The following is a 21,567-nucleotide window of genomic DNA, read 5'->3' as shown; positions in this document are numbered from 1 at the left end:
ACGGTCACATCTTCCAGAGTCTTCCCTGCTCTTTCTAGACTTCTTGTTAGTTAATATCTATGTCCATCTTCTTTTCATGTCTGCAAGATCTCAAATGACTTCATGAGAGAAAAGAAAGAAGGGTGAGTCTGGGAATAATGGGTAGAGATCTGATGGATAAGAGATCGAGGGAAGGCATCCCAGACACAAAAAGGGAAGGACAGCAAAGAGGCAATGAATGGGGTTGGTCTTTTGGTTTGGGGAAGACCCAGGTAGGGCAAGCTGACCAAAGAGCAAACCTTGGAATCAAACATGAAGAATGAATGAATGAGTCACCAAAATGTCTACTACTTGGAATCACCCCTGACTTGGTCCCCATTGGCATCTTGAGTAGATTTATTAGGAAGAAGTTAGCAGAGGGAAAAACAGAAAAAAATATAAAGTGTATTCTCCATAAACTCTGTGAGATATTGTTCTGGGATCCTCCTGAGAGTATGGTGCTTTGAGTAGAGGAGAGATCTTGCCTCTTACCTCTTGTCTTTGGCATTGGTGGTAATGTCCAGAAGGGCCCAACTGAGATCACAATGTTCTGAGCATCCATAGGGTTCTCATGGAAAGGAGATATTTGCCCAACACACTGGCATAGTTCCTGAGGTCATGGGAGACATCTGAGGTCTTCCTAAAATATCAGTCTTTCCAGCTCCTTCTTGAACAGGTGCCAGCAAAACTCAGTATTTACTTCTTGTGAGAGAGCTTCTGTTCCCACAGGAAGTCAAGACCTGGGAAGCTTGGATTGTTGAACTTGGGTAGATTAACTTGACTTACTTTTGTCAAATGTGAACACAGAGGCCAAGAGAGATGATATACCTCATCTAAAGTAATGACCTTTAAATGGAAGAGCTAGGATTTGAACCCAGAGAGCCCTTTCTAATGCCTTTATCACCTTCAGGGAGGACAGAGTTCTCTGTCCATCTTCCTTGAGCTCATGCATCCCAGTGAGGTCTGTGTTATCCACAACCTGCTTGGCATGGGGTACTTTTTGAGTGACCAATCCAGTAGCTGCTTGTTTCTGGCAGCCACCTACCTGCCTTGTCTTGCTGTGCCCCCACCTCTCTGGGCCTAGGGTTGTTGTTGCTATGGAGAGGAGCCTCCTCCCCCACCATCAGGTCTGTGTGATTCAGGAAGCAGTAAGCAGCTGAGTACTATGGCTGGGGCCCCCTCCCTAATCCCCAGTCTGTCTGTGTTTATCCAATGGCCTTGGGTGGGGGCTGGAGGGGGGGGAGGATGAGCAAGTGGGCAGTTGCTGGGCTTGCTGGCCCAGCAGGACGGAGCATTCCAGGGACAGGCCCCTGGCAGGGCCAGAGAGGAGCCAGGAGCCATGTGGGTGGCAGTGGCCATGCTCTGGATCCTGACCCTCGGGGGGTCCCACCAGGCCCGGGGTTCTTGTCCCTCTCAGTGCAGCTGCGGCCTCCACATCCTGGGTGATGGCAACAAGGCCAGGTAGGGCACCAGGGGCGTGGGATGGTGGCTGGCCCTCACCCCTTTACCAACTAGACTGGGTTGGGAGGGGTGGGATACCAGCAGATCCCCGCTTGCTTGACAGTCCCACACATCCCCACTGAGACCACTGTATAATCATGGGTATGCCGGTTGCAGGGTTTTCAGGTTGTGACTGGGTGAGACCCCCATCTCCCTGGCCCCTGAAACCAAGGAGTCCTATGGGGATGGTCTGCAGTGTGTTATCCTCCAGTAAGTAGGGGGTTTGCTCTGTCCAGTGGGTATTAGGTATGTCTACAAATGGGGGATGGGGTGGGGCAAAAGTGTGCTGGTTTCAGAAACTCCTTCCTGAGTTCCCCTCTAGGCTCCTGGTGGAGAAGAGCCCTCTTTAGAGGCCCAGGAAGTTTCCTCCTTACCTCTCTCTTTTCCTCTCCTGCTACCTTCCATTCCACCTTCCTGTCTGTATCTCCCAGCCCCATCTTTCCAAGCTCCATTCTATTCTTGTACCAAATCTCCCTGGAATAACCAGTCACATCCAAGAGCTTCTTGCCACCCCACCTATGAAGGGACCACCTGCCTCCTCATGCTCTTCCCCCTTTGGGTCTCCTCTGGCAGCCCCTAAGAGTCTCAGCCTTGACCCCTTTCTATGGGCACTCTGAAATATTATGAGTGGCCATTCCATTGCAAGTGTGCTTCCTCCATCCTCAGCCTCATCCTTGACTTTCCCCATCCTCCCCCTGGTCACTTAGATCACCCCCAGTCTCTCTGTCTCCTTTCCATAGCACCATCCCAAGTCTACTCTGCTTTGTGGACTCTTGCCTTTCCTCTAGAACTCATTTCCTTCCTCTCTTCAGAAGTCTTTATACCATCTTTTTTCTGATTTCCTCAGCTTATCCATTAATGACCTCCACTAACTTGAGGATTTCAGCCCCTGGCTTATGGCCTTTCTGATTAACTTTCCAGCCTTATGGAATTCTATCCTCCTTTTCTCCCTTGCCTTAGATGGGCACTAGAGAGCTATTGATGGTGTCTGATCAGGGGAACAATGTTACTAGAGTTACCCTTTCAATGATTCAGGCAATGGGCATCATGTTGACTGGGGTTGAGGGGTGGCTGAGAATGGAGGGTCATCCCCTAAGAAAGGACACCTATATGGTCTGAGGAATAGGAAGAGTTCTACTTTGACTTATGTGTCTGATGCTCTACCTCACATGGAGGGTAAGCTTCCTTTCATTAAGGGAAGCCTATCTTAGACCTCAGCAGAGTGACAAGGAGCTTCCTTCACCACTCACAGGGAGCATTGGCCTCAAAGTCTCAGAGCTTCATTGATGGGATTAGTCCCAGAACCCAGGACTTCTGATTCCATTTCCATAATTCTCTGCCATGGGTATGGGCCAGAAGAGAACTACAGGCAATAGAGTTAGTCTTTGAATAAAAACTATAATTATAAGAGCAGTTTCTAGGGGTCCTAATGTCAATCAGTGGCCATTCTCTCCTGAAGACAGAGCTCTTGCAGTTTGTTCTACCTGCCTGACAGTAGTAGGGTTGATGTGTGTCCACACATTTATGTGGAATGTGTTATGAGGGGAATGAGGCCATAAGGGTTGCAGAGGTCCCCAAGGTCCTCAATGGCCAGGGGCATAGATCGTATACTTAGACCAAAGCTCCTTTGGCATCTTAGATGACTTGCTCAGATCCAACTCTAACAGGGTCTCTCAGAGAACCCTGTCCTGGCAACCTGCCCTGCTCCACATTCCTGTACTGTGAACAGAGTGTGTGTCCCTGTGGGTACAGAGGTTTCTAGGAGGCCCTGTCTGGGCCCCTGGACAGAAGTGCCCTGTGCTCTTTGTGCCTAGGTTGTCCACCAGGAGTTGTGCGGTTGGCTTGTGCTGGGCTCTTATTGTGATCCTTTAAGGTCTTATTTGACCATTTTCTCCACCATTCGGGACATGTTTTCCCATCCATTCCTTTCCTTCTACCTACCTCTAGACCTTCCTCCTTGCTAATACCTCAACCTATATTATTACCCGAAAATATCAATGTCTTCAATGCTCTCTCTCCCTTAAATAGACTATGAGCTGCAGAGGACAGGACTTGTGACTTTAATTCTTTTCAGAATTGCCCATCATTTCATAGGGGTTCAGTCTTTTTTTGAGGAATATGAGTGGGTGGAAATGCCCATGTCTTTCGTGATGCCATTTACAAGAGAAAATAAGCTAAGCTCTGCCATTTTTGAGTAGCATGTGTACCTTAAGCTGGTAGATGCCTGTGGGGTGTGTCTCACGCCAGGAAGGCCTGATTTGTGCAATACATGATGGCATTCATTACAAGAGAATAGCCTCCTTTAGCAAAGCAAAACATGACACCTCTCTCCTAGTTTGAGCAGAGAAGCACTTCGGATGAAACTGGAACTGCACAAGGACTGGGTCCCAGCCACCACATTTTGCTGTCATTTTGGGAATCGTTCCCTTTCCATCTTACCTCGTGTTCGTGTGCTACTCTCATTGATAGTGTAAAACATAACCCTGAATTGCAGGCTACTTGAGGTCAGGGAGTGCTTCCTATTCTCTATCTTTGGCTTTAGACTCAAACTAAGAAGGCCTAGGAAGTCACTGTTGGAGCAGGAATATTGGAAGTTGTGGATAAGACTGCCCTGATCAGTCTTACCTACCTGCAGTGCTGAGATGCAGAAACTTTTGACAGTAGTCAATATCATTGGGCTGGTGCAGGGTGATAGGCAGCATGCTCAACTAATATGTTATCTCACTTAATCCCACAATGTCCCTGTGTGGTGGAATTTATTATGGAGAAACTGCAGGAAAAAAAAAAAGGTTATTTAATGTATTTAAGGAAAGAGCCCAGATGTGAATCTAGTGGTGGGGCTGCCTCAACCCACCACTCAGACAAAACTTGGTTATCTCATGGCCCCTGAGTCAGGAGAGACTTGAGGCACTTCCAGTTTTTGATGTCCTTTGTATATTTTTTTAAAAAATATGTAGGCCCACACCAAGAAGCCAAAACAGTTACAAAGATTGAGGTATAACTTAACAGATGTACTCATTTAACATATATACACAACTATCACAGGATTTATTAACACTGTTCTTTCTTAGTGCAGTGCAGATTCTGTGGGCTGAAATAGGACATAGTTAAGTGTGAGGTCTTTCAGGCTAGTGAAGATCAAATGACTTTCCTGGGAAACTTAGGGAAAGCTCTGCTCCCCAAGCTAGAGCACCCCAAAGGGAAAATTTGAGGCTGTTTATTCTAGAGCCCCATCTCTAGAACTGACCATGGTTTGGACCCTGAATTTGGTGCCTTGTGTTAACAGGACTTATAAGGGGTGTAGGGATCCCCGACCTGACAGAATCCTTGCTCAAACAGCCCCCACTTTTGTGAACAGGACCGTGGTGTGCAGCGATCCTGACATGACCCTGCCCCCAGCGTCTATTCCTGCGGACACCTGCAGACTGCGTGTGGAAAGGACGGCCATACACAGGGTGCCCGGAGAGGCCTTCAGGACATTGGGCCGCCTGGAGCAGCTATGGTTGCCCTACAATGCCCTCGCGGAGCTCAGTGTCCTCATGCTGCGGGGACTGAGACGCCTGCGTGAGCTGCGGCTGCCTGGGAACCGCTTGGCCACCTTCCCCTGGGCCGCGCTCAGGGACGCCCCCCAGCTGCGGCTGCTGGACCTGCAGGCCAACCGCCTCACAGCCTTGCCGCCTGAGGCAGCGCGCTTCCTGGGAAATCTCACCTTCCTGGACCTTTCTAGCAATCAGCTGATGAGGCTCCCGCAGGAACTGCTACTCACATGGGTTCAGTTGAAGACCGGGCCCTTTCTTCCTGGCCACCACTCCAGGCTTGTCCTAGGTAAGAGATGGCATCACCCTGGTGAGCCTGGGGGTCTCGGGCAAGTTAACAAACCTCTCTGAATCTCGATTCTGTCTGGAAATAGAAATCATATCTACCTTCCACGTTCGAGTGAAGATGCATTGAGATACACAAGAGTCCCAGGCTTAGGAGCCCAAGCCCCAGGTTAGATTACAGCAGTTCAAATTCAGTGTTATAAATAAGGAAATTGGGCTGCATGGGCTCTCCCAGGTCATACACCCAGCTTGTGGTTGAAGGGGTATGGCATAACTGGAAAATCAATCTGAATGTATGAAAATATTGAAAATGTGAAAGTTTAGTACCCATTTGACTCTGCTTCCTGTTCTGATCCCTTTTCCCTCTCCCAGGGAGCTGCCATTACCATGTTAATTTGCAAATTCCATTTTGCAATACATTTGCATATGCATATGCATACAAGTATATACAAATAACTTGCCAAGATAAAAGTTATGTGAGTGATTTATAAAATTTTTATTATATATACTAATTAATACTAATTATTTTAATTCAACAATCTCTTTTGGAGATCTTCCTATTTTACAACAAATGGAATAAGTTCATTTTTGAAAGCTATTGCACAATATTCTATAATATAGTTTTGCTATAGTTTATTTAGCCATTTCCCCTTCAGTGGATTGTTCACATTATTTTGTTAACACCTACTATGCACTGAAAATGTTCTGGGCAATGCATTCTTGTGTACATGTGCAGATGTTTCTGAAGGATAGGAACTGAGAAGTGGAATTGCTAGATCATGCAATGTACCCATTAAACATTTTAGAGTCAATCTCATAGTTTCTAAAGTGACTGGTACAATTCTCACTCCTCACCACTACTGCTTGAGACCACCCATTCACATGGTCATTTAGAAAGTGTTTTTGAGTGCCTTCCAATTCTAGATGGAACCCAAGAGACAAAAATTGTAATCCTTCATGGAACTAGGAATTAAAACGACCAAAAATGTTTACCTTTTGCCAATTTAATAGGTGAACATTTTATGACTGTTTAACTTTGTGTTTTGTATTAAATCTTTGGGATCCTTTTGTAACAGGTGAAAGCCAGGTACTTCACTATGAGAGCCAGGACAGTCATGAACCTTGAGTTACTGGTGTATCATGAAATGCATTTAAGCAGTGATACAAAGCAGCAGCCACTGTGAGATGGGGAAGGGGGAGGTGGGAGAAGAAAGTGACATCTTCAACTACTGCTCACAGGGACCTGAGAGTCATGGATGTGCAATCAGGTCTGAACATACCCTCCCTAACTCTTTGACATCTCCCTCTCCAAATATACCAAATGTATGGATGCAAATGTATGATATATCATGGATTATTAAACTCACTATCAAATTTAATATCAATCTTTAGGGGGTGAAAATGATGTCACATCCAATACCTTCATCTTGTATTTCAAAAATGCAACCATATAAAAAGGAATTGTGCCTTAAAATTGAAGACACATGGTACCCCTTTTTGACCAAGTGGGTGCAATGACCTGCTTTTAGTTCTTTAAAAAAAGTTCAACACTGAAAAGAGGACTGGGGACATATCCTATCAGCCTTTTCACCCCACGTTTTACTCCTTCTGAGTCAACCTCAAAGAGAGCCATTGCTCAGAGCAGACACTCTCATTGCTGGGGTGATCTAGAAGTGCCACTTACTCTGGAAAGTCTGAGGTCAAAGGTCAGGAGTCAGTGAGCAGTTTTAGAAATGATTTTGGGATACTGTAATTACTGAAAATTTTCTTCCTAGCCAGTGACTTGAAAGGGTTAGTCTAAGTATGACAGCAATAATTGGCAATTTTGTCAGTATTCTGTATGGCCTACCCAGTGCTTAATGATATATCTTTATTTATGTTTACATAAACCTTGAAGGGAAATAATGCTATCATGCATGATGAAAAAACAGGCGTTAGGGTTTACAGCTATCAAGGCTAAGAGCTCTGCTGCCTCTGAGTTGAGGACCCGCTTCATCCTCTCTGAGGGGAAAGGGAGACTAGCCTGTGTACCAAAGCATCCAGGGCTCACCTCTTGTCTTCTCTCTCACTGCTGCAGGGCTGCAGGACAACCCCTGGGTGTGTGACTGCCAACTCTATGACCTGGTCCGCCTGCTGGATGGCTGGGTCCCAAACTTGGTCTTCATTGAGGCCAGACTGAGGTGTGCCACACCACGTAATCTGGCTGGAGTGGCCTTCAGCCAGCTGGAGCTCAGGAGGTGCCAGGGCCCAGAGCTCCTTCCAGGGGTGACCAGCATCAAGTCCCCTTTGGGAAGTGCAGTATTGTTGCGATGTGGAGCCACTGGAGTCCCTGGACCTGAGATGAGCTGGAGGAGAGCCAACGGGCACCCACTCAATGGCACAGGTATGTGAGTTATAGGGACTTCTGTGCTGAGCACCTGAACTGGGGTGGGTGGATCAACATTCCAAACAGGAAGTGGCCAGGGTCAGAGGGAAGTAGTCTAAGTTAGGTTGGGCACCCATTTTTCCAATGGAGTTGGATAGACCTGCCCAGAGGCTGTATGGGGACAATGGATTTAATGATGAAAACAACTCTTGAACTGTCCTGTTATATATATATACCCTACCAGCTACAGTTATACAGACTTTGGGCTGTTATTAAGAGGAATAAAGACTGAAATTTTTGGTAGAAAACAACTCTTTTAGTGTATTGAATATTTATAGTAAGTTTTCCAGTTGAAATATTAAGCCAGGAATAATGAGATGAGTTGCAATCTATTGAGCTCCTCATGTGAGTTTATCACTGTATTAAGTGAATTTATGCCCATAATGTTGAATTTTAAAGAGTAACTGATATTCTTATTTTGCATACAAGTACATGCAGGCTCTGAGAAGCTAAATGCTTGGCCTATGTCACACAGCCCACATAAAGAAGGAGCTGGGATTCCAATACAGTCAAGGTGACTCCACAGCGTGTACTACTTTGGCTAGACTGTGTGAGCAGAAATGACTCATTTCTGTCATGGTGGTAGCAGGGTAGGGGGCGATGGCAGGAGCCATCCATAGACAGAGAGGGGGTTAAGGAGAAATGACTCCTTAGCATCTAATCAGAAAATCTCACAACCCTCCCAGCTTTCTTCTGTGTCTCCCCCAACTCGGTTGGTAACCATTGCTCTAGTATAGTGAGTTTGAATGAAAGTTACAAACACAATGGTACAAAAATTTCACAATGTGAAACAGGAAGGCAAACTGAAGCAGCAATGGGGGTGAGCAGGGTGGGCAGGGCACCTCCAGCTGGCTCTCAGCCTCATGTTCACTCCCTGACTCCCCACCCCCAACATATCTGCCTGCCACCCCTGAGCATCACCTCTGCAAAAACTCCAGAGCATCTCAGATTTGAACATCTCAGATTTAGAGAGCAGTTTATTCTTAGCCTTTGCATCAGCCTGGAGTTCCAGGGACTCACCCAAATTTGAGCCTGGGTAATCTTGATCTTCTTGGTTCATCTAAGCCAAGGTTATACAGCTACAAGGCAAGGAACTGGGCCCTGAGTGGCCTAGTGAGCTGGCTCTTGAATGACTTGAAAGTTGAATGCCTGCCAGTGATTTCTCAGGATGACAGGATATTTAGTACAGCATATGTAGCCCAGGAACTTGGCTCTGGGAGGAAATTTGGAGAGGATGAGCCCATTCATTTTCTCAAATGTTCTTCTTCTTCCCCTAGTGCACCAGGAAGTCTCCGGTGACGGTGCAAGCTGGACTCTGTTGGACTTGCCTGCAGTGTCTCACCTGGACTCTGGAGACTACATCTGCCAGGCCAAGAACTTCCTGGGAGCCTCTGAGACTCTTATCTCCCTGATTGTCACAGAGCCCCAGACATCCACAGAACAGAGTGGGATTCCAGGGGCACTTTGGGCAAGGACAGGGGAAGGGGTGGAAGCTGCTGTTTATAACAACAAGCTGGTGGCCCGACATGTCCCCCATATTCCTGAACCTGCAGTCCTGGCCATCGGGACCTCTGTGCCCAACCTGAAGGAGAAGTTGGCCCTCCAACACTTCCAGATGGGTGCCCCAGGAGAGCTCTGGGAAAGGCAGGCTGAACCCCAGGAGGCCCGGATAGTGAAATCTCTCAAGGTGGTGGGGGACACTTACCACAGCGTGTCCTTGGTATGGAAGGCCCCCCTGGCTGGGAACACAACGGCCTTTAGTGTCCTTTACACAGTTTTTGGGCAGCATGACATGCGCCGCGTGATCGTGCCACCGGGGAAGACCAGTGTTACCATCGAGGGACTGGCACCCAAGACCAAGTATGTGGCATGTGTCTGTGTGCGGGGCCTGGTGCCACGGAAGGAGCAATGCGTCATCTTCTCCACCGACCAGATGGTGGATGCCGAGGGCACCCAGCGGCTCATCAACGTGGTGGTGATCAGCGTGGCTGCCATCATCGCCCTGCCGCCCACACTGCTTGTCTGCTGCGGAGCTCTCCGGAGGCGCTACCGCAAGTGCCGCACCCGGGGCCCCACGGAGGCCACGGGCGCCTACGTCAACCTGGAGAGGCTGGGCCACAGCGATGACGGTTCAGAGGAGCTGTCTCGGCACAGCCTTAGTGAGGCCGACAGGCTTCTTTCAGCCCGTTCCAGCCTGGATTCTCAGGCTCTGGGGACCAGCGGGGGCAGAAGGATCAACGAGTACTTCTGCTGAGGGCGGCTCCCCCTCACACCTGCCCTGTCCATATGCTTTCCTTCTTCAGCTCTTACACACTCACTCTGAAGCCTGACTGCATACTCACTCATTCTTATTGCTTGGGTACCTGCTTACTCATACATTTACATCAACAGCAGTCACGGCAGTTAACACTTATTAAGCATTTACTGTGTACCAGGAAGTGTTCTAAATACTTTGTATGCATGAACTCATTTAAATCTTCTAACCACCATTTGTAGCAGGCACCACCCTCTTCTCCATTTTCCTGGAGAAGAAATAGGGAAGTATTTTGCCTGTATCCACCAGTTTGGGGTATATAACAAATAAAACAAAAACTTAGTGGTTGATGGTAAAAAACACTTATTTTCACATTCATGGTCTCTGTATTGATGGGTGTTCTGCTCTGTGTCCCTGATATGGGTCCTGGACTGGAAAGTAACAGTGGCTACCTGGGGAAGGCTATGCTCATGGTGAGGTCAGATGACATCAGAGGAATGAGCAAAGTCATTAATGCCTCTTAAGTTCTTAGTTCAGTATTGGCACACTTATGTCCACATTCTATCTGCCAAAGTAGTCTCATGGCCAAACACAACTTTAACAGGGTAAGTAAGGACACCTCTCCCATAGAGGTGCTGGTGGGGCAGCAGATATTTGCTGAACAGGGATTTAATTTTCTATATTGCCCACAATTACACAACTAGGCTGTGGAAGCTCTGGAATTGGACACAGCAGTTGGGCTCCGCTGGCAACAATCCCTTCCAGTCTCCTATTCCGCCTTTTGGTTACATTTATGCTAACTCATAGGTACTCACACAGACAGTCTCTCTATACATTAGTCATATTTACACACACACACACACACACACACACACAAACACACACCACTCATCTACACTGTGCCCTCACTGAATTCTAACATTTATTCCCTGGGTATTATTTTGCCTAGAGATAATCATTTGATTTTCAATAAATTGTAGAGATTTGGATGTTGCCTAAGAGACCTCTGCTCATTTGCTCTCTGCAGGTCAAGATGGGAGAGATTGAAGAGACCCTCTTTGGCAGAGGGTACTTCACACCCAATACTGTCTGGCACCCGGGACCTGCCCCCATGTCACAACACTTAAAATGATTCTTACTGAAACTTACCGGGGCTTCTCAAAGTGTCTTGGAGCCTACCTTCCTTTCTTCCTAGTCCCTCAGCAGGCTAGTCCGGGAATCTTGTTTAGTTTTGCCTTAAGGTAGGAAACCACTCTGATGCTGAGTCTGTGTACAGGACAATGTGAGTGTCAGCAGGGAAGGCTTAATGTGTTCCCTGTCTGCAGAGCTGGGCTCTAGTGAGGTGCCTGGTGTTAAGTCTTTGGGATAATCACTGTGGAAATTTGGGAACAGCAAGTGATCTAAGGAACTTATTTTGTTGGTGTCATGCAAGAGATCCCACATGTGAACACTCACTAGATATAAATCAGAGTAATATACTGATTCCTGAAGTCTCTGTTTTCCCCTCACATTTGTAAAGACCTTATAATGCATTTCCCTCAGTTTTCTTGAATTTGATGCTCACAACAACCAACAATGGTGGTTAGGCTATTTGATTTTACAGATAAGAAAATTGAGAATTAAAGTGTTGAGGGACTTTTATAGGGGAGTGATATTTTCTCTTTTGGAATCCAAGTCTTAACCTTTAACCTGGCCAGGTTGAGGGTCTTTATCAGTATTGATCTCTGGAATGTAGTCCACAGCAGGTTCACCATGAAAAATGGAAATTTTTTTGGAACCACTGAACCCTAGGATCTGAACCATGAGAACAACTAGGCATAGAAGCATGGAGCTTCCATATTTGGGTATGTTCTGCTGTCATCTGGAGGGTGCATTTGATTATAACTTGTGAGTCACAGGCATTGGTAAGATAAATTATTTGGTTGGACAATAACAAGGACACTGTCCATATTGGGGTCAGCAAGGCTTTTCTGTGAAACCACATAGTAAATATTTTAGGTGGTGCTATTCAGTCCTTGATGGAATGCAAAAGCAGCCACAGACAATATGTTGGTTAGTGGTTATTAGTGTTTTACAATAAAATTTTATTTTTAAAAACAAGTGAAAAACTGGGTTTGACCTATAGGCTGTTGTTTGCCAGTCCCTCATCTATACTTGTGTTAGTACTCTGTAGTGTCTTTGGAGACTTGAGACTCATTCTGACTGCTTGATACATGAGAGTGATAGATACCCCACAAATCAGAATTAAAGTACAACAGATGAGGAAGTCACTAGGTGAAATGATTAAGATGTTGCCTTTAAGTGATTGTCTGAATCAATTAAGACTGAACAACTATTGGCCCAAAGACAACTAATATCTACCCAGTTTTATTGGAAGAAAAAAAATCAGTACCTTGAAAGCAAGATTAGTTAGTATACCTAATAGAGGGGAGGTTCAGATTTTCCAGTGACTAATTAGGGCCTATCTTCATTGTCTGGATGATCATGGTCTCCAAGATGGTCAGCCTCCCAATGCTTACTCATCAGCCTTCCTTTATATGTTCTGTCTTTCCCTGTTTGCTATTATAGGGAAGAGTCATTCTTAATTGTGCTCATGAATATTTAAGTCACTCAAAAAGGAAAACAAAAATTACCATGTTAAAAAAGGTGTCTGATTTATATATTAATCCTTTAGTATATGAGTCAGTCCCTGAAAATTGAATGAACTCTGAATGTCTTGGAAAAAAATTTCTAGTCTTCAATGTTGAAGATTAGTCTGAACTATGGTGGTCCTGCAGTGTGCTGCCCCTGGAAGTCAATTTCAGAGTTTGTTGGAATCATGACATCTCTGTCATGTCTTTTCCTGCCTGACTATAACATGGCTATATTCCTCTTGACCAGGCAGAGGGTGTGTCCAGTGTCACTTATCTGCAGTTGCCTAAGTTGTAGGACACAAAAAGCCAGAAATTGTGTTCTGGAAATTGAATATGTGCTATCAAAACAAGGCTATCAGGGTCGGGGGAAGGAAAAATAATAGAATGAGACAAACATCATTACCCTATGTATATGTATGATTACGCAAATGGTGCGACCCTACTTTGTGTACAACCAGAGAAACAATAGTTGTACCCCATTTCTGTACAATAAATCAAAATTAAAAAAGATTGCCACTAAAAAGCAAACAAACAAAAAATAAATCCCCTGACTCAGCTTCACATCAAAACAAACAAACAAACAAACAAACAAAAACCAACTAGGATATCGGCCAGGTGCAGTGGCTCATGCCTGTATTCTCAGTGACTTCATAGGCTGAGGCAAGAGATTGCAAGTTCAAAGCTAACCTCAGCAATTTAGAGAGGCTCTAAGAAACTTCGACCCTGTCTCAAAATAAAAAATAAATAAAGGACTGGGATTGTGGCTCAGTGGTTAAGAGCCTCTGAATTCAATTTCTGGTACTAAAAAAAAAAAAAAAAAAAAATCCTAAGCTCTCAATTAAGGGGCTTAGTGAGTGGTCCTTTTAGAGGATTAGAGCTAGAAATTTTGGTTTTAACTATGGTATAATCTAGTAAAAACAAACATTGATTTAAAAGTACTTGAACACATTTTATTTAGTTGCAAGTACATTGTAGGCAGGATAGATTAGATATATACTATGGTAATGATTCCCATATTTCAGTGGCTTAACACATAAAAATTCATTTTTGCTCTTACAGAGTCTACTAGAGTGAGTGGGAAATGTGGGAAATGTGAGTGGAGGGAGGGTTCTGCTTCACTTAACTCTCACAAGGACCCAGGCTGATGGAAGTTCCACCATCTGGAATGTTCATGGTTGCTCCAACATGGAAAAAGTGAAACTAGGGGATCATGTAGGGACTTCTGAAACATCATCTACTCTAACATTTCATTAGCCAGAATATGAATCACATGGCCCATGTATTTCATGGGGTCTTGGAAATGTGGTCTTCTGTGTGTACCACAGACATACTGCAGAGTATGGGTAGCCAAAGGAACCATCTAAACATGCTTGGTACAGATGAAGGGTGCGGGAATGAACTTAAGCTAGAGAAAAAGGAAAGACAGCATGCCTGCTCTCTGATAGATTGTCTATTTCTCTATCTGGGCTATTTCTGAGTTTGGCTAATATTGGGGAATGAGCAGCATCTTCCAACTGAGCAGATAGGATACTTTCTCATGAAGATTCTATTAAGACAAGCCAGTGAGATGCCTCCTAGAAGTTATTCATGTCTAACAGTTTCATAAGCAGAGTAAGTCCTCTCCTGTGACTCTGTCTCTGCCAAGAACTCTTAAGAGCCAAGTTTCTAAAATCACCCTGCAAAAGGGGAGATGGAGTGGAAATATTCTTCTCTTTGTTGACAGGGTCTCTTGAATTTAGGGGATACAGTTAACCACATGTTATTTAAGCTGAATGACATTACCCAAGGAGGATTGAATTGTCCTAGCCTCCTGTCTTAACTCCCAACATAGCTACTTTATGTGACAAATTAGGAAACAAGAGGCTCAGGGGATCAGGAAAGGAGAATGGGCAGAGGGAAGTGGCCTACATGATTCCAGAGATGGTACATGCCAGCTGGTGTTCTTCATAGTCTTGGAGCAAATCGCTTCTGGAAAGTTGGTGACGTTGGATTTATTTGATAATGTTAGCATGGAATGGGCAGAAAAATTGTAGGTAAGGAGGAAGAGTCTTTCAGCTTTTATATTTTGGGTTAAGAGGAGAGAAAGGAATTCACTGGTGTTTTTGTATATCTGTAGATCGAATTACTTGTTTTCCACATGAAGCAAGTTTGATGAGGTCTTGGCAAACTTGACAGAGGACTCTAGAGTAAGAACTGCCTATCAGAAGTGTTCCCCCTTCAGGTCAAACTGGCCAGGCTCTGATCCCTCACCACCCTCAGCCACTGGATGTAGGCTGCTTTGGAAAGGACCTGACTTCACAAAAGCACTTTTGTAGCTGGGCATAAAGTCATCTCTTGAAAGGAGGTCTAGGCATCTCCATGTCAACCACGAACTTTGTACCCATAGCACGCTCTTTGTTTTGGATTTTCTTTCATATATATTTATGTTTATATTTTTAGTTGTAGATGTACATGATACCTTTATTTATCTTTATGTGGTGCTGAGGGTCAAACCCAGGGCTTCACACATGCTAGGCAAGCACTCTACCACTGAGCTACAACCCCAACCCCTTGGATTTGGACTTTGAGAGGAACTCTAGAGATCTATCCAGATTGCACAGTTAGACTGAATGGGAACTCCTTCAAATATATCTGTCATGAGTGGAAAGCCTGGAGTGTAATCAGCTTAGTTGGTGACCCATTTCCCTCTTATTGGTTAGCTTCTAAGCGGATTTTTTCACTGAAGCCTTTTGAAGGGTATAATGTGTATCATGAGTCTTACAGGAACCCATAAAATTTTAGTATTCATCTAGAAGTACCCTAATTAATACAGAAATAGGTATTTCTGCTCTTCAGGAATCTTTTGTTATAGGAAGTGAATAATTGGATATCTATTTTATGTTGGGGGCTTTATTTACATGATCTTAAATTTCTCTTGAAACACTATAAGGTGCTGATTAATACTCTCACTTTGCAAAGGAAAAATTGAGATTTGCAGAGGTTAAACTACATTCCAAAAATCTCAAGACTCAGAAGCATAAGCAAGAAAGAACACTGCATGGGGCAGGGTCTGTAAGAGTTTGGTTTGCCACAGCATTCCTTCTACCTAGCAAATGTGCGACTTGGAGCAGATGATAAAGAAGTATTTGTTAAATGAACAAAGAGTGGCAGAGCAAGTCCCAAATCATATAGATCTCATTTTAAAATGTAGCTCTTTCATTTTTAATGTGAAATACATAGCATTCAGGAGAAGTCCAGAAAAAGAGAAATGTTTTGGTTTTATTAAAAAAAAATCATATTTTGGACATGGTGGCATGTGCCTGTAATTCCATCTACTTAGGAGACTGAGGCAGGAGGATCATGGGTTTGAGACCTACCTTGGCAACTTAGTGAGATCCTTTCTCAAAACAAAAGAAAAAACAAAAGAACCACCACCAACAACAAAATGTCATTTTGTGTTTGAAACTATGCCATAATGTTTCTCTGACTCTGGTCAAACTGGTCAAGCTGCAGATGCAGTAATCTTGATGCAGTGGAAACTTGTCTAACTACACCACCCAATTTGAGAGATCAAATTATTGGAATCATCAAAGAATTACTTTCTTATTTATCATCTGCTTTACTTGGAGAAAATGATTGAAAATGCTGGATTTTGGGATCCAATTGTGAATGATGAACTATTAAATGGACCCTGGCCATAAATGAACCCTGATGCTCAACATCACCTACTGGTTTCTCAGACTTCTTTGAAAGAGGTTAAAGGAAGGTAGAACTAGGATGAAATTGGATATTTGACTTAAGTTTCCAGAATCAGCAACCATAAAAATGGTGAATTTTCATGCCTTACTCAAGAGGCATAGCTCCCTCTGCATGGGCTCTTCCTGAGCCTGTGATCTGGGCCATAACAGATTTCAGAGCATCCAGGAGCTTTGCTGCTGCTGTGCTGACCTACATCACCATGGATTACTAGTAATAGGATTTGCCACTCGGAAACTGGGACTACGCTTATTCAAAGCATGTAGAAGTTTCTTACAGAGAAATATGGCTTTGGTTTTTCACTACTTTCTGCTAGTTCTAGTCTTTCAGGATAAACATGTAGCTCAACCTTTCTGTCTACAAGGATGCAGTTGCTCAGATGAGGGTTTTGGCAGGTGCGCTGTGCTGGCAGGATGCCAGAGGGTGTTAGGGGATAGAATTTTGTTGGGGATGATATGGAGTGTACACAGGCCTAGAATTGGCAGGAAGTCAGCAAAATTCCCATGAGATTCATCTTAGTTGATGTTGGATTTTGTGATCTGAGCACTTTTACCAATGTAGATCTCTTTTATTTCAAGTGAATAATATATTTTCATATAATTCATATGTATAATGTCAGGACCTACCCAATATCACATCCAGCTTTCGTGATGTTCATCTTAAAGCTTTTCTGTTTTTTTTTTTTGTACAGGACTCTGCAGTGCATGTCTTTCTCTTTGGGAAAGATTCCAGGGAATCTTCCTGAAGAGCTCAAGCAAGTAAGAATTGAAAACTCGCCCATATTTGAACTTCCCCAAGGGCCTTTCGTCAACATGAGCACCTTGGAATACCTTTGGCTCAATTTTAACAATATCACTGTGATCCACTTAGGAGCTCTGGAGCATCTGCCAGAACTGAGAGAGCTGAGACTGCAGGGGAACAAACTCCGTTCAGTACCGTGGACAGCGTTCCATGCCACCCCTTTCCTGAGGGTCTTGGATCTCAAACACAACAGGATTGATATACTCCCTGAGCTGGCTCTTCAGTTCCTAGCAAACCTGACCTACCTTGACCTATCCTCCAATAGGCTTACAGTTGTATCCAAAAGTGTCTTCTTGAACTGGCCAGCTTACCAGAGTCGCCAGCAGCCTGGTTGTGGGGCTAAGATTCTCTCCAGCATGGTACTGGCACTGGACAACAACCCCTGGGTATGTGACTGTCGTCTAAGGGGACTTGTCCAGTTTGTCAAGTCCATTAGCCTCCCAGTCATCCTGGTGAATTCCTACTTGATATGCCAGGGCCCTCTCTACAAGGCAGGGCAACTTTTTCATGAGATTAAGCTCAGTGTTTGCATGAAGCCACAGGTCTCAACACCCAGTGCCAATGTTACCATCCAGGTAGGACAGAATGTGACTCTGCGATGCTTGGCAAAGGCCAGCCCCTCACCAACCATCTCATGGAGTTATCCCCTGAGCATTTGGAGAAAATTTGATGGTAAGCCACCATGTACCCTCTTAGGGTATCTGGGGAGAATGAAGAGGTCTGCAGCAATCCTATATCAATAGAGATTCTAAAATGTGTTGGTCATGAAGGATGGGTACAGGTAAGATTGGGATAGGCCTATTATACTTAACAGAACAAAAAAGATTTCAAATCAGTGTTTTATTACCAGCATTATTTTATTTCACTTTACTTTGGCAGAGTTGGGGATCAGATCCAAGGTCTTGTGAATGCTAGGAAGCATTCTAGCATTGTGGTACAGCCCAGTCCATTGGCAGTGTTTTAAATGGTTGCATACAGATCTCTCTTGGACATATATGCATATGTACATAAATAAATATATTGTTGTTGACTTATCATATTGCATAAATGTTATAGAATTGTATATGAATAAATACATTTTTAAGAGTCCTTTAGATGCAAAACACTATACTGTAAATTTTAGAATCCTAGAATTTCCAATTAGGAGTGTTTCTAGAAAGTTTCTATTACTTATTTACTAAAATTGCCAGGGAGGAATCATTTAAAATGTTTGTTTGGAAAGAGATTTTCAATCCCTTTGCCCTGGAGATATGAGTTCACTGAGTCCAGGACTGAGAATGTGTATTTTAGCAATTGATCCTTACTCCTTCATCCCCTTACCCCTCAGTTAATTGTAAAAGCTGGAATTTCCTAGATACCGACTGAATACTGTGTTGATTAGATCTTATTAGCTTAAAATTAATACTGGGGCCCAGGGAAGTGAAGTGACTTCCATGGACCCCAGAACTGGGATTCAAATATGTCTTTCCTTTATTGGCATTCTAAGCTCTGTTTTCACACCTCAGATGGAATCCCCTGTAGGGTCGCCCATGTCACAAAGCCAGACATGACTTCCCCAAGGGTATCTTGAAAGAAATTTGTCAAGTTTTGCATCTTTCTAGGTCTAGGTCTAGAAAACTACTTGAAATATCAAGGTAAAATTGGCAAATGCAGTCAGTCACCCAGACAATTGTCACACATGGTGGCATCCTCTAGATGATTAAAAAAAACCAATTAACTGAGTTTTTCACTTTTCCCATCATTTTGGTCACATCCTGTTGGTTGAAGGTTGAATGCTAATGGAAGAGAAATATGGGATTTATCATTCAGTCTCTTTGAAAATCAGTAAATACATCCAGAGCTTATCTTCTATTATGCTGCATTTTATTATGCTGTATATTACTATGCTCTATCGAGTCTTCCAGAAATGACAATAGTCAAGATTTATTGAACACTTACCATCAAACTTGTGGTGTGCATGCTTTTATCAACCCGTTTTATTGACAAGGAAGTTGAGGCCAAGAGAATTTAAGCACCTTGCCCAGGACAATAAAATTAGCAAGGGAGAGGGACCCATAAATTTAACTCCAAGCTCTGAGGTGCTACACATTTGGGAGGTAAGAAATCACTTCTTGGAACTCACAGTATTGCTCAATCGCACAGATATAAGATATCTCCTGAAAGCTGTTAAGCTCAGCAAGACTATTGTGGTTGGTGGGAGCCATTACTGATGTTGAAAGAATGTGGGCTTCAGACATAGAACTGGGTTTCAGTTTAATTGCTGCTTCTAACAGCAGCAATTGCTTTCACTGTGGGTAAGTTGGTAGATTGATACAGTTCTCAACATTCTATATGTAAGATTAGGTACCTACAGGATTTCTGGGAGGTGAACACTGGCACCAGGCACATGCTTAATAAATGATTATCATCACCTTTTAACAACAACAAAAAATCCCCAGCATTGCTGGAATTTTCCAACTGTTTGTCAGACAAACGCACAGCTGTTTTTCTCTTTTCTCCACCAGTGTTGACTTCTTCTACTGCAGAAGATGATGTTCTGTCTCAATTGATCATCCCTGCTGCTCACCTAGTAGACAGTGGCAATTATACCTGTGTAGCCTCCAATTTCATTGGCAGGAGTACACTGGTAATTTCCCTTTACGTCCAGCCTGCTCAGGTCCTGCCTGCATCCCAGTCTTTTTCCATCTCCTGGGAGGGTAATTCCTACATTGACTTGCGAGTTGTCAAGCAGACCGTGCGTGGGATCTTGCTGGAGTGGTTTGCAGTAGGCAATGTCCCTGAGGAATGGTTCACTCTCTACATTGCATCCGATGAAGCCCTCAGAAAAGAGGTGGTCCATATTGGCCCTGGAATCAACACATATGCTGTGGACGACCTCCTCCCTGGCACAAAATATGAGGCATGTCTCAGCCTGGGGAGCCGGCCCCCACACCAAGGCCAGTGTGTGGTCTTTATGACGGGCAGAGATGGTGGCAGGCTGGAGGACCGTGAGCGCCTTCTACACATCTCTGTGGTCCTGTGTGTTTTGCTGCTGGCAGTGCCTGTGGGTGCTTATGTCTGGACAACCCAGGGCCCCTGCAGCTGCAGGAAGTGGGGCCTGCATTGCTGTCCTCATCGCAGGCATGCTCTCAGGTGTCCCCCTGCAGTTCCACAGAGCAAAGACAGATCCTTTAGAGATCATCTAACTGTCTGTGAGGACGGCGAGGGCCACAGGCACATGAAGGGCAATGAGGAGAAAGAAGAGGACAGTGACTAACAACCTAGGACATGGGGTGGGAAATGATGTGTACAAAATGTACTTCAACCAACATTGTGAACAAACTCTGATACTGGATGGGCACAGCAACCATAGCAAGGAAGGCCAGCATCTGCTTATGTGAGGAAACACTGGGATCAGTCCTATTCAAGTGGTGCCTTGTTGCCTGCCAGAGGAGTGATGTTGGGCAAATCCAATCTCTGAAACCAACCCTCCATGGCAGCTCAACTGAGCTCCATCCATTTATTCAATAAGTATTGTTGAACACTTGTAGTGTTCCAGGAATGGAACTTGACAAAGTGGGTTCAACAGTGGAAAGGAGGACACGGTCTTCATCTTCATGGAGCTAAGGCCTTGTTTCTATGTGACATTTACATAAACATTTTGTATATATTCTGTAAAGGTAGGTAGATATCCCCCTTTATAAGAAAAGAAACTTTGTAAAATTTGTTCTAATTAGTTATACATGACAGCAGAATGCATTTCATTCATTGTACATGAATGGAGCACAACTTTTCATTTCCCTGGTTGTATATGATGTAAAGTCATACCATTTGTGTGATCATACATGTACCTAGAGTAACCATGTCCATCTCATTCCACCATCTTTTCCTCTCCTATGCCTCCTCTCCTCCCCTCACTGTGCTCTGCCCAATCCAAAGTTTCTCCATTCTTCCCTTGCTACCCACACTCTATTATGGATCAGCATCCACATATCAGAGAAAACATTTGCCCTTTGGTTTTGGGGGATTAACTTACTTTACTTAGCATGATATTCTCCAACTCCATCCATTTACCTGCAAATGCCATAACTGTATTCTCCTTGAAGACTGAGAAGTATTCCACTGTGTATATATACCACAATTTCTTTATCCATTCATCTGTTGACGGACACCTAGGTTGGTTCCATAGGTTTGCTATTGTAAATTGAGTTGCTATAAACATTGATGTGGCTGCATCACTGCAGTATGCTGATTTTAAGTCTTTTGGGTACAGAATGAGGAGTGGGATAGTTGGGTCAAATGGTGGTTCCATTCCAAGTTTTCTGAGGAATCTCCATACTGCTTTCCAGAGTGGTTGCAACAATTTGCAGTATCACCAGCAATGTATGAGTGTACCTTTTC

At 44.2% G+C, this 21,567-nt stretch overlaps 2 protein-coding genes across 2 annotated transcripts; both read left to right on the top strand.

Annotated features, from left to right (window-relative positions):
• The first annotated feature begins 1,357 nt into the window (after window positions 1–1,357).
• Window positions 1,358–10,018, top strand: Lrit1 (leucine rich repeat, Ig-like and transmembrane domains 1). The gene is made up of 4 exons (XM_047551875.1): window positions 1,358–1,479; window positions 4,877–5,343; window positions 7,417–7,722; window positions 9,042–10,018. Exons 1-4 carry the CDS (start codon window positions 1,358–1,360, stop codon window positions 10,016–10,018), a joined length of 1,872 nt encoding a protein of 623 aa, XP_047407831.1.
• Window positions 10,019–16,671: 6,653 nt separating this feature from the next.
• Lrit2 (leucine rich repeat, Ig-like and transmembrane domains 2) lies at window positions 16,672–20,443 on the top strand. Its single transcript, XM_047554380.1, has 3 exons — window positions 16,672–16,781; window positions 17,078–17,859; window positions 19,692–20,443. The coding sequence occupies exons 1-3, from the start codon at window positions 16,672–16,674 to the stop codon at window positions 20,441–20,443; spliced, it is 1,644 nt and encodes a 547-aa protein (XP_047410336.1).
• Window positions 20,444–21,567: the final 1,124 nt, after the last annotated feature.

This window comes from Sciurus carolinensis, chromosome 5 (assembly GCF_902686445.1).
Source record: "Sciurus carolinensis chromosome 5, mSciCar1.2, whole genome shotgun sequence".
NCBI classification, from domain to species: domain Eukaryota; kingdom Metazoa; phylum Chordata; class Mammalia; order Rodentia; family Sciuridae; genus Sciurus; species Sciurus carolinensis.
Note: the sequence above shows the minus strand (reverse complement) of the source record. Positions and strands in the feature narration are given on the sequence as shown.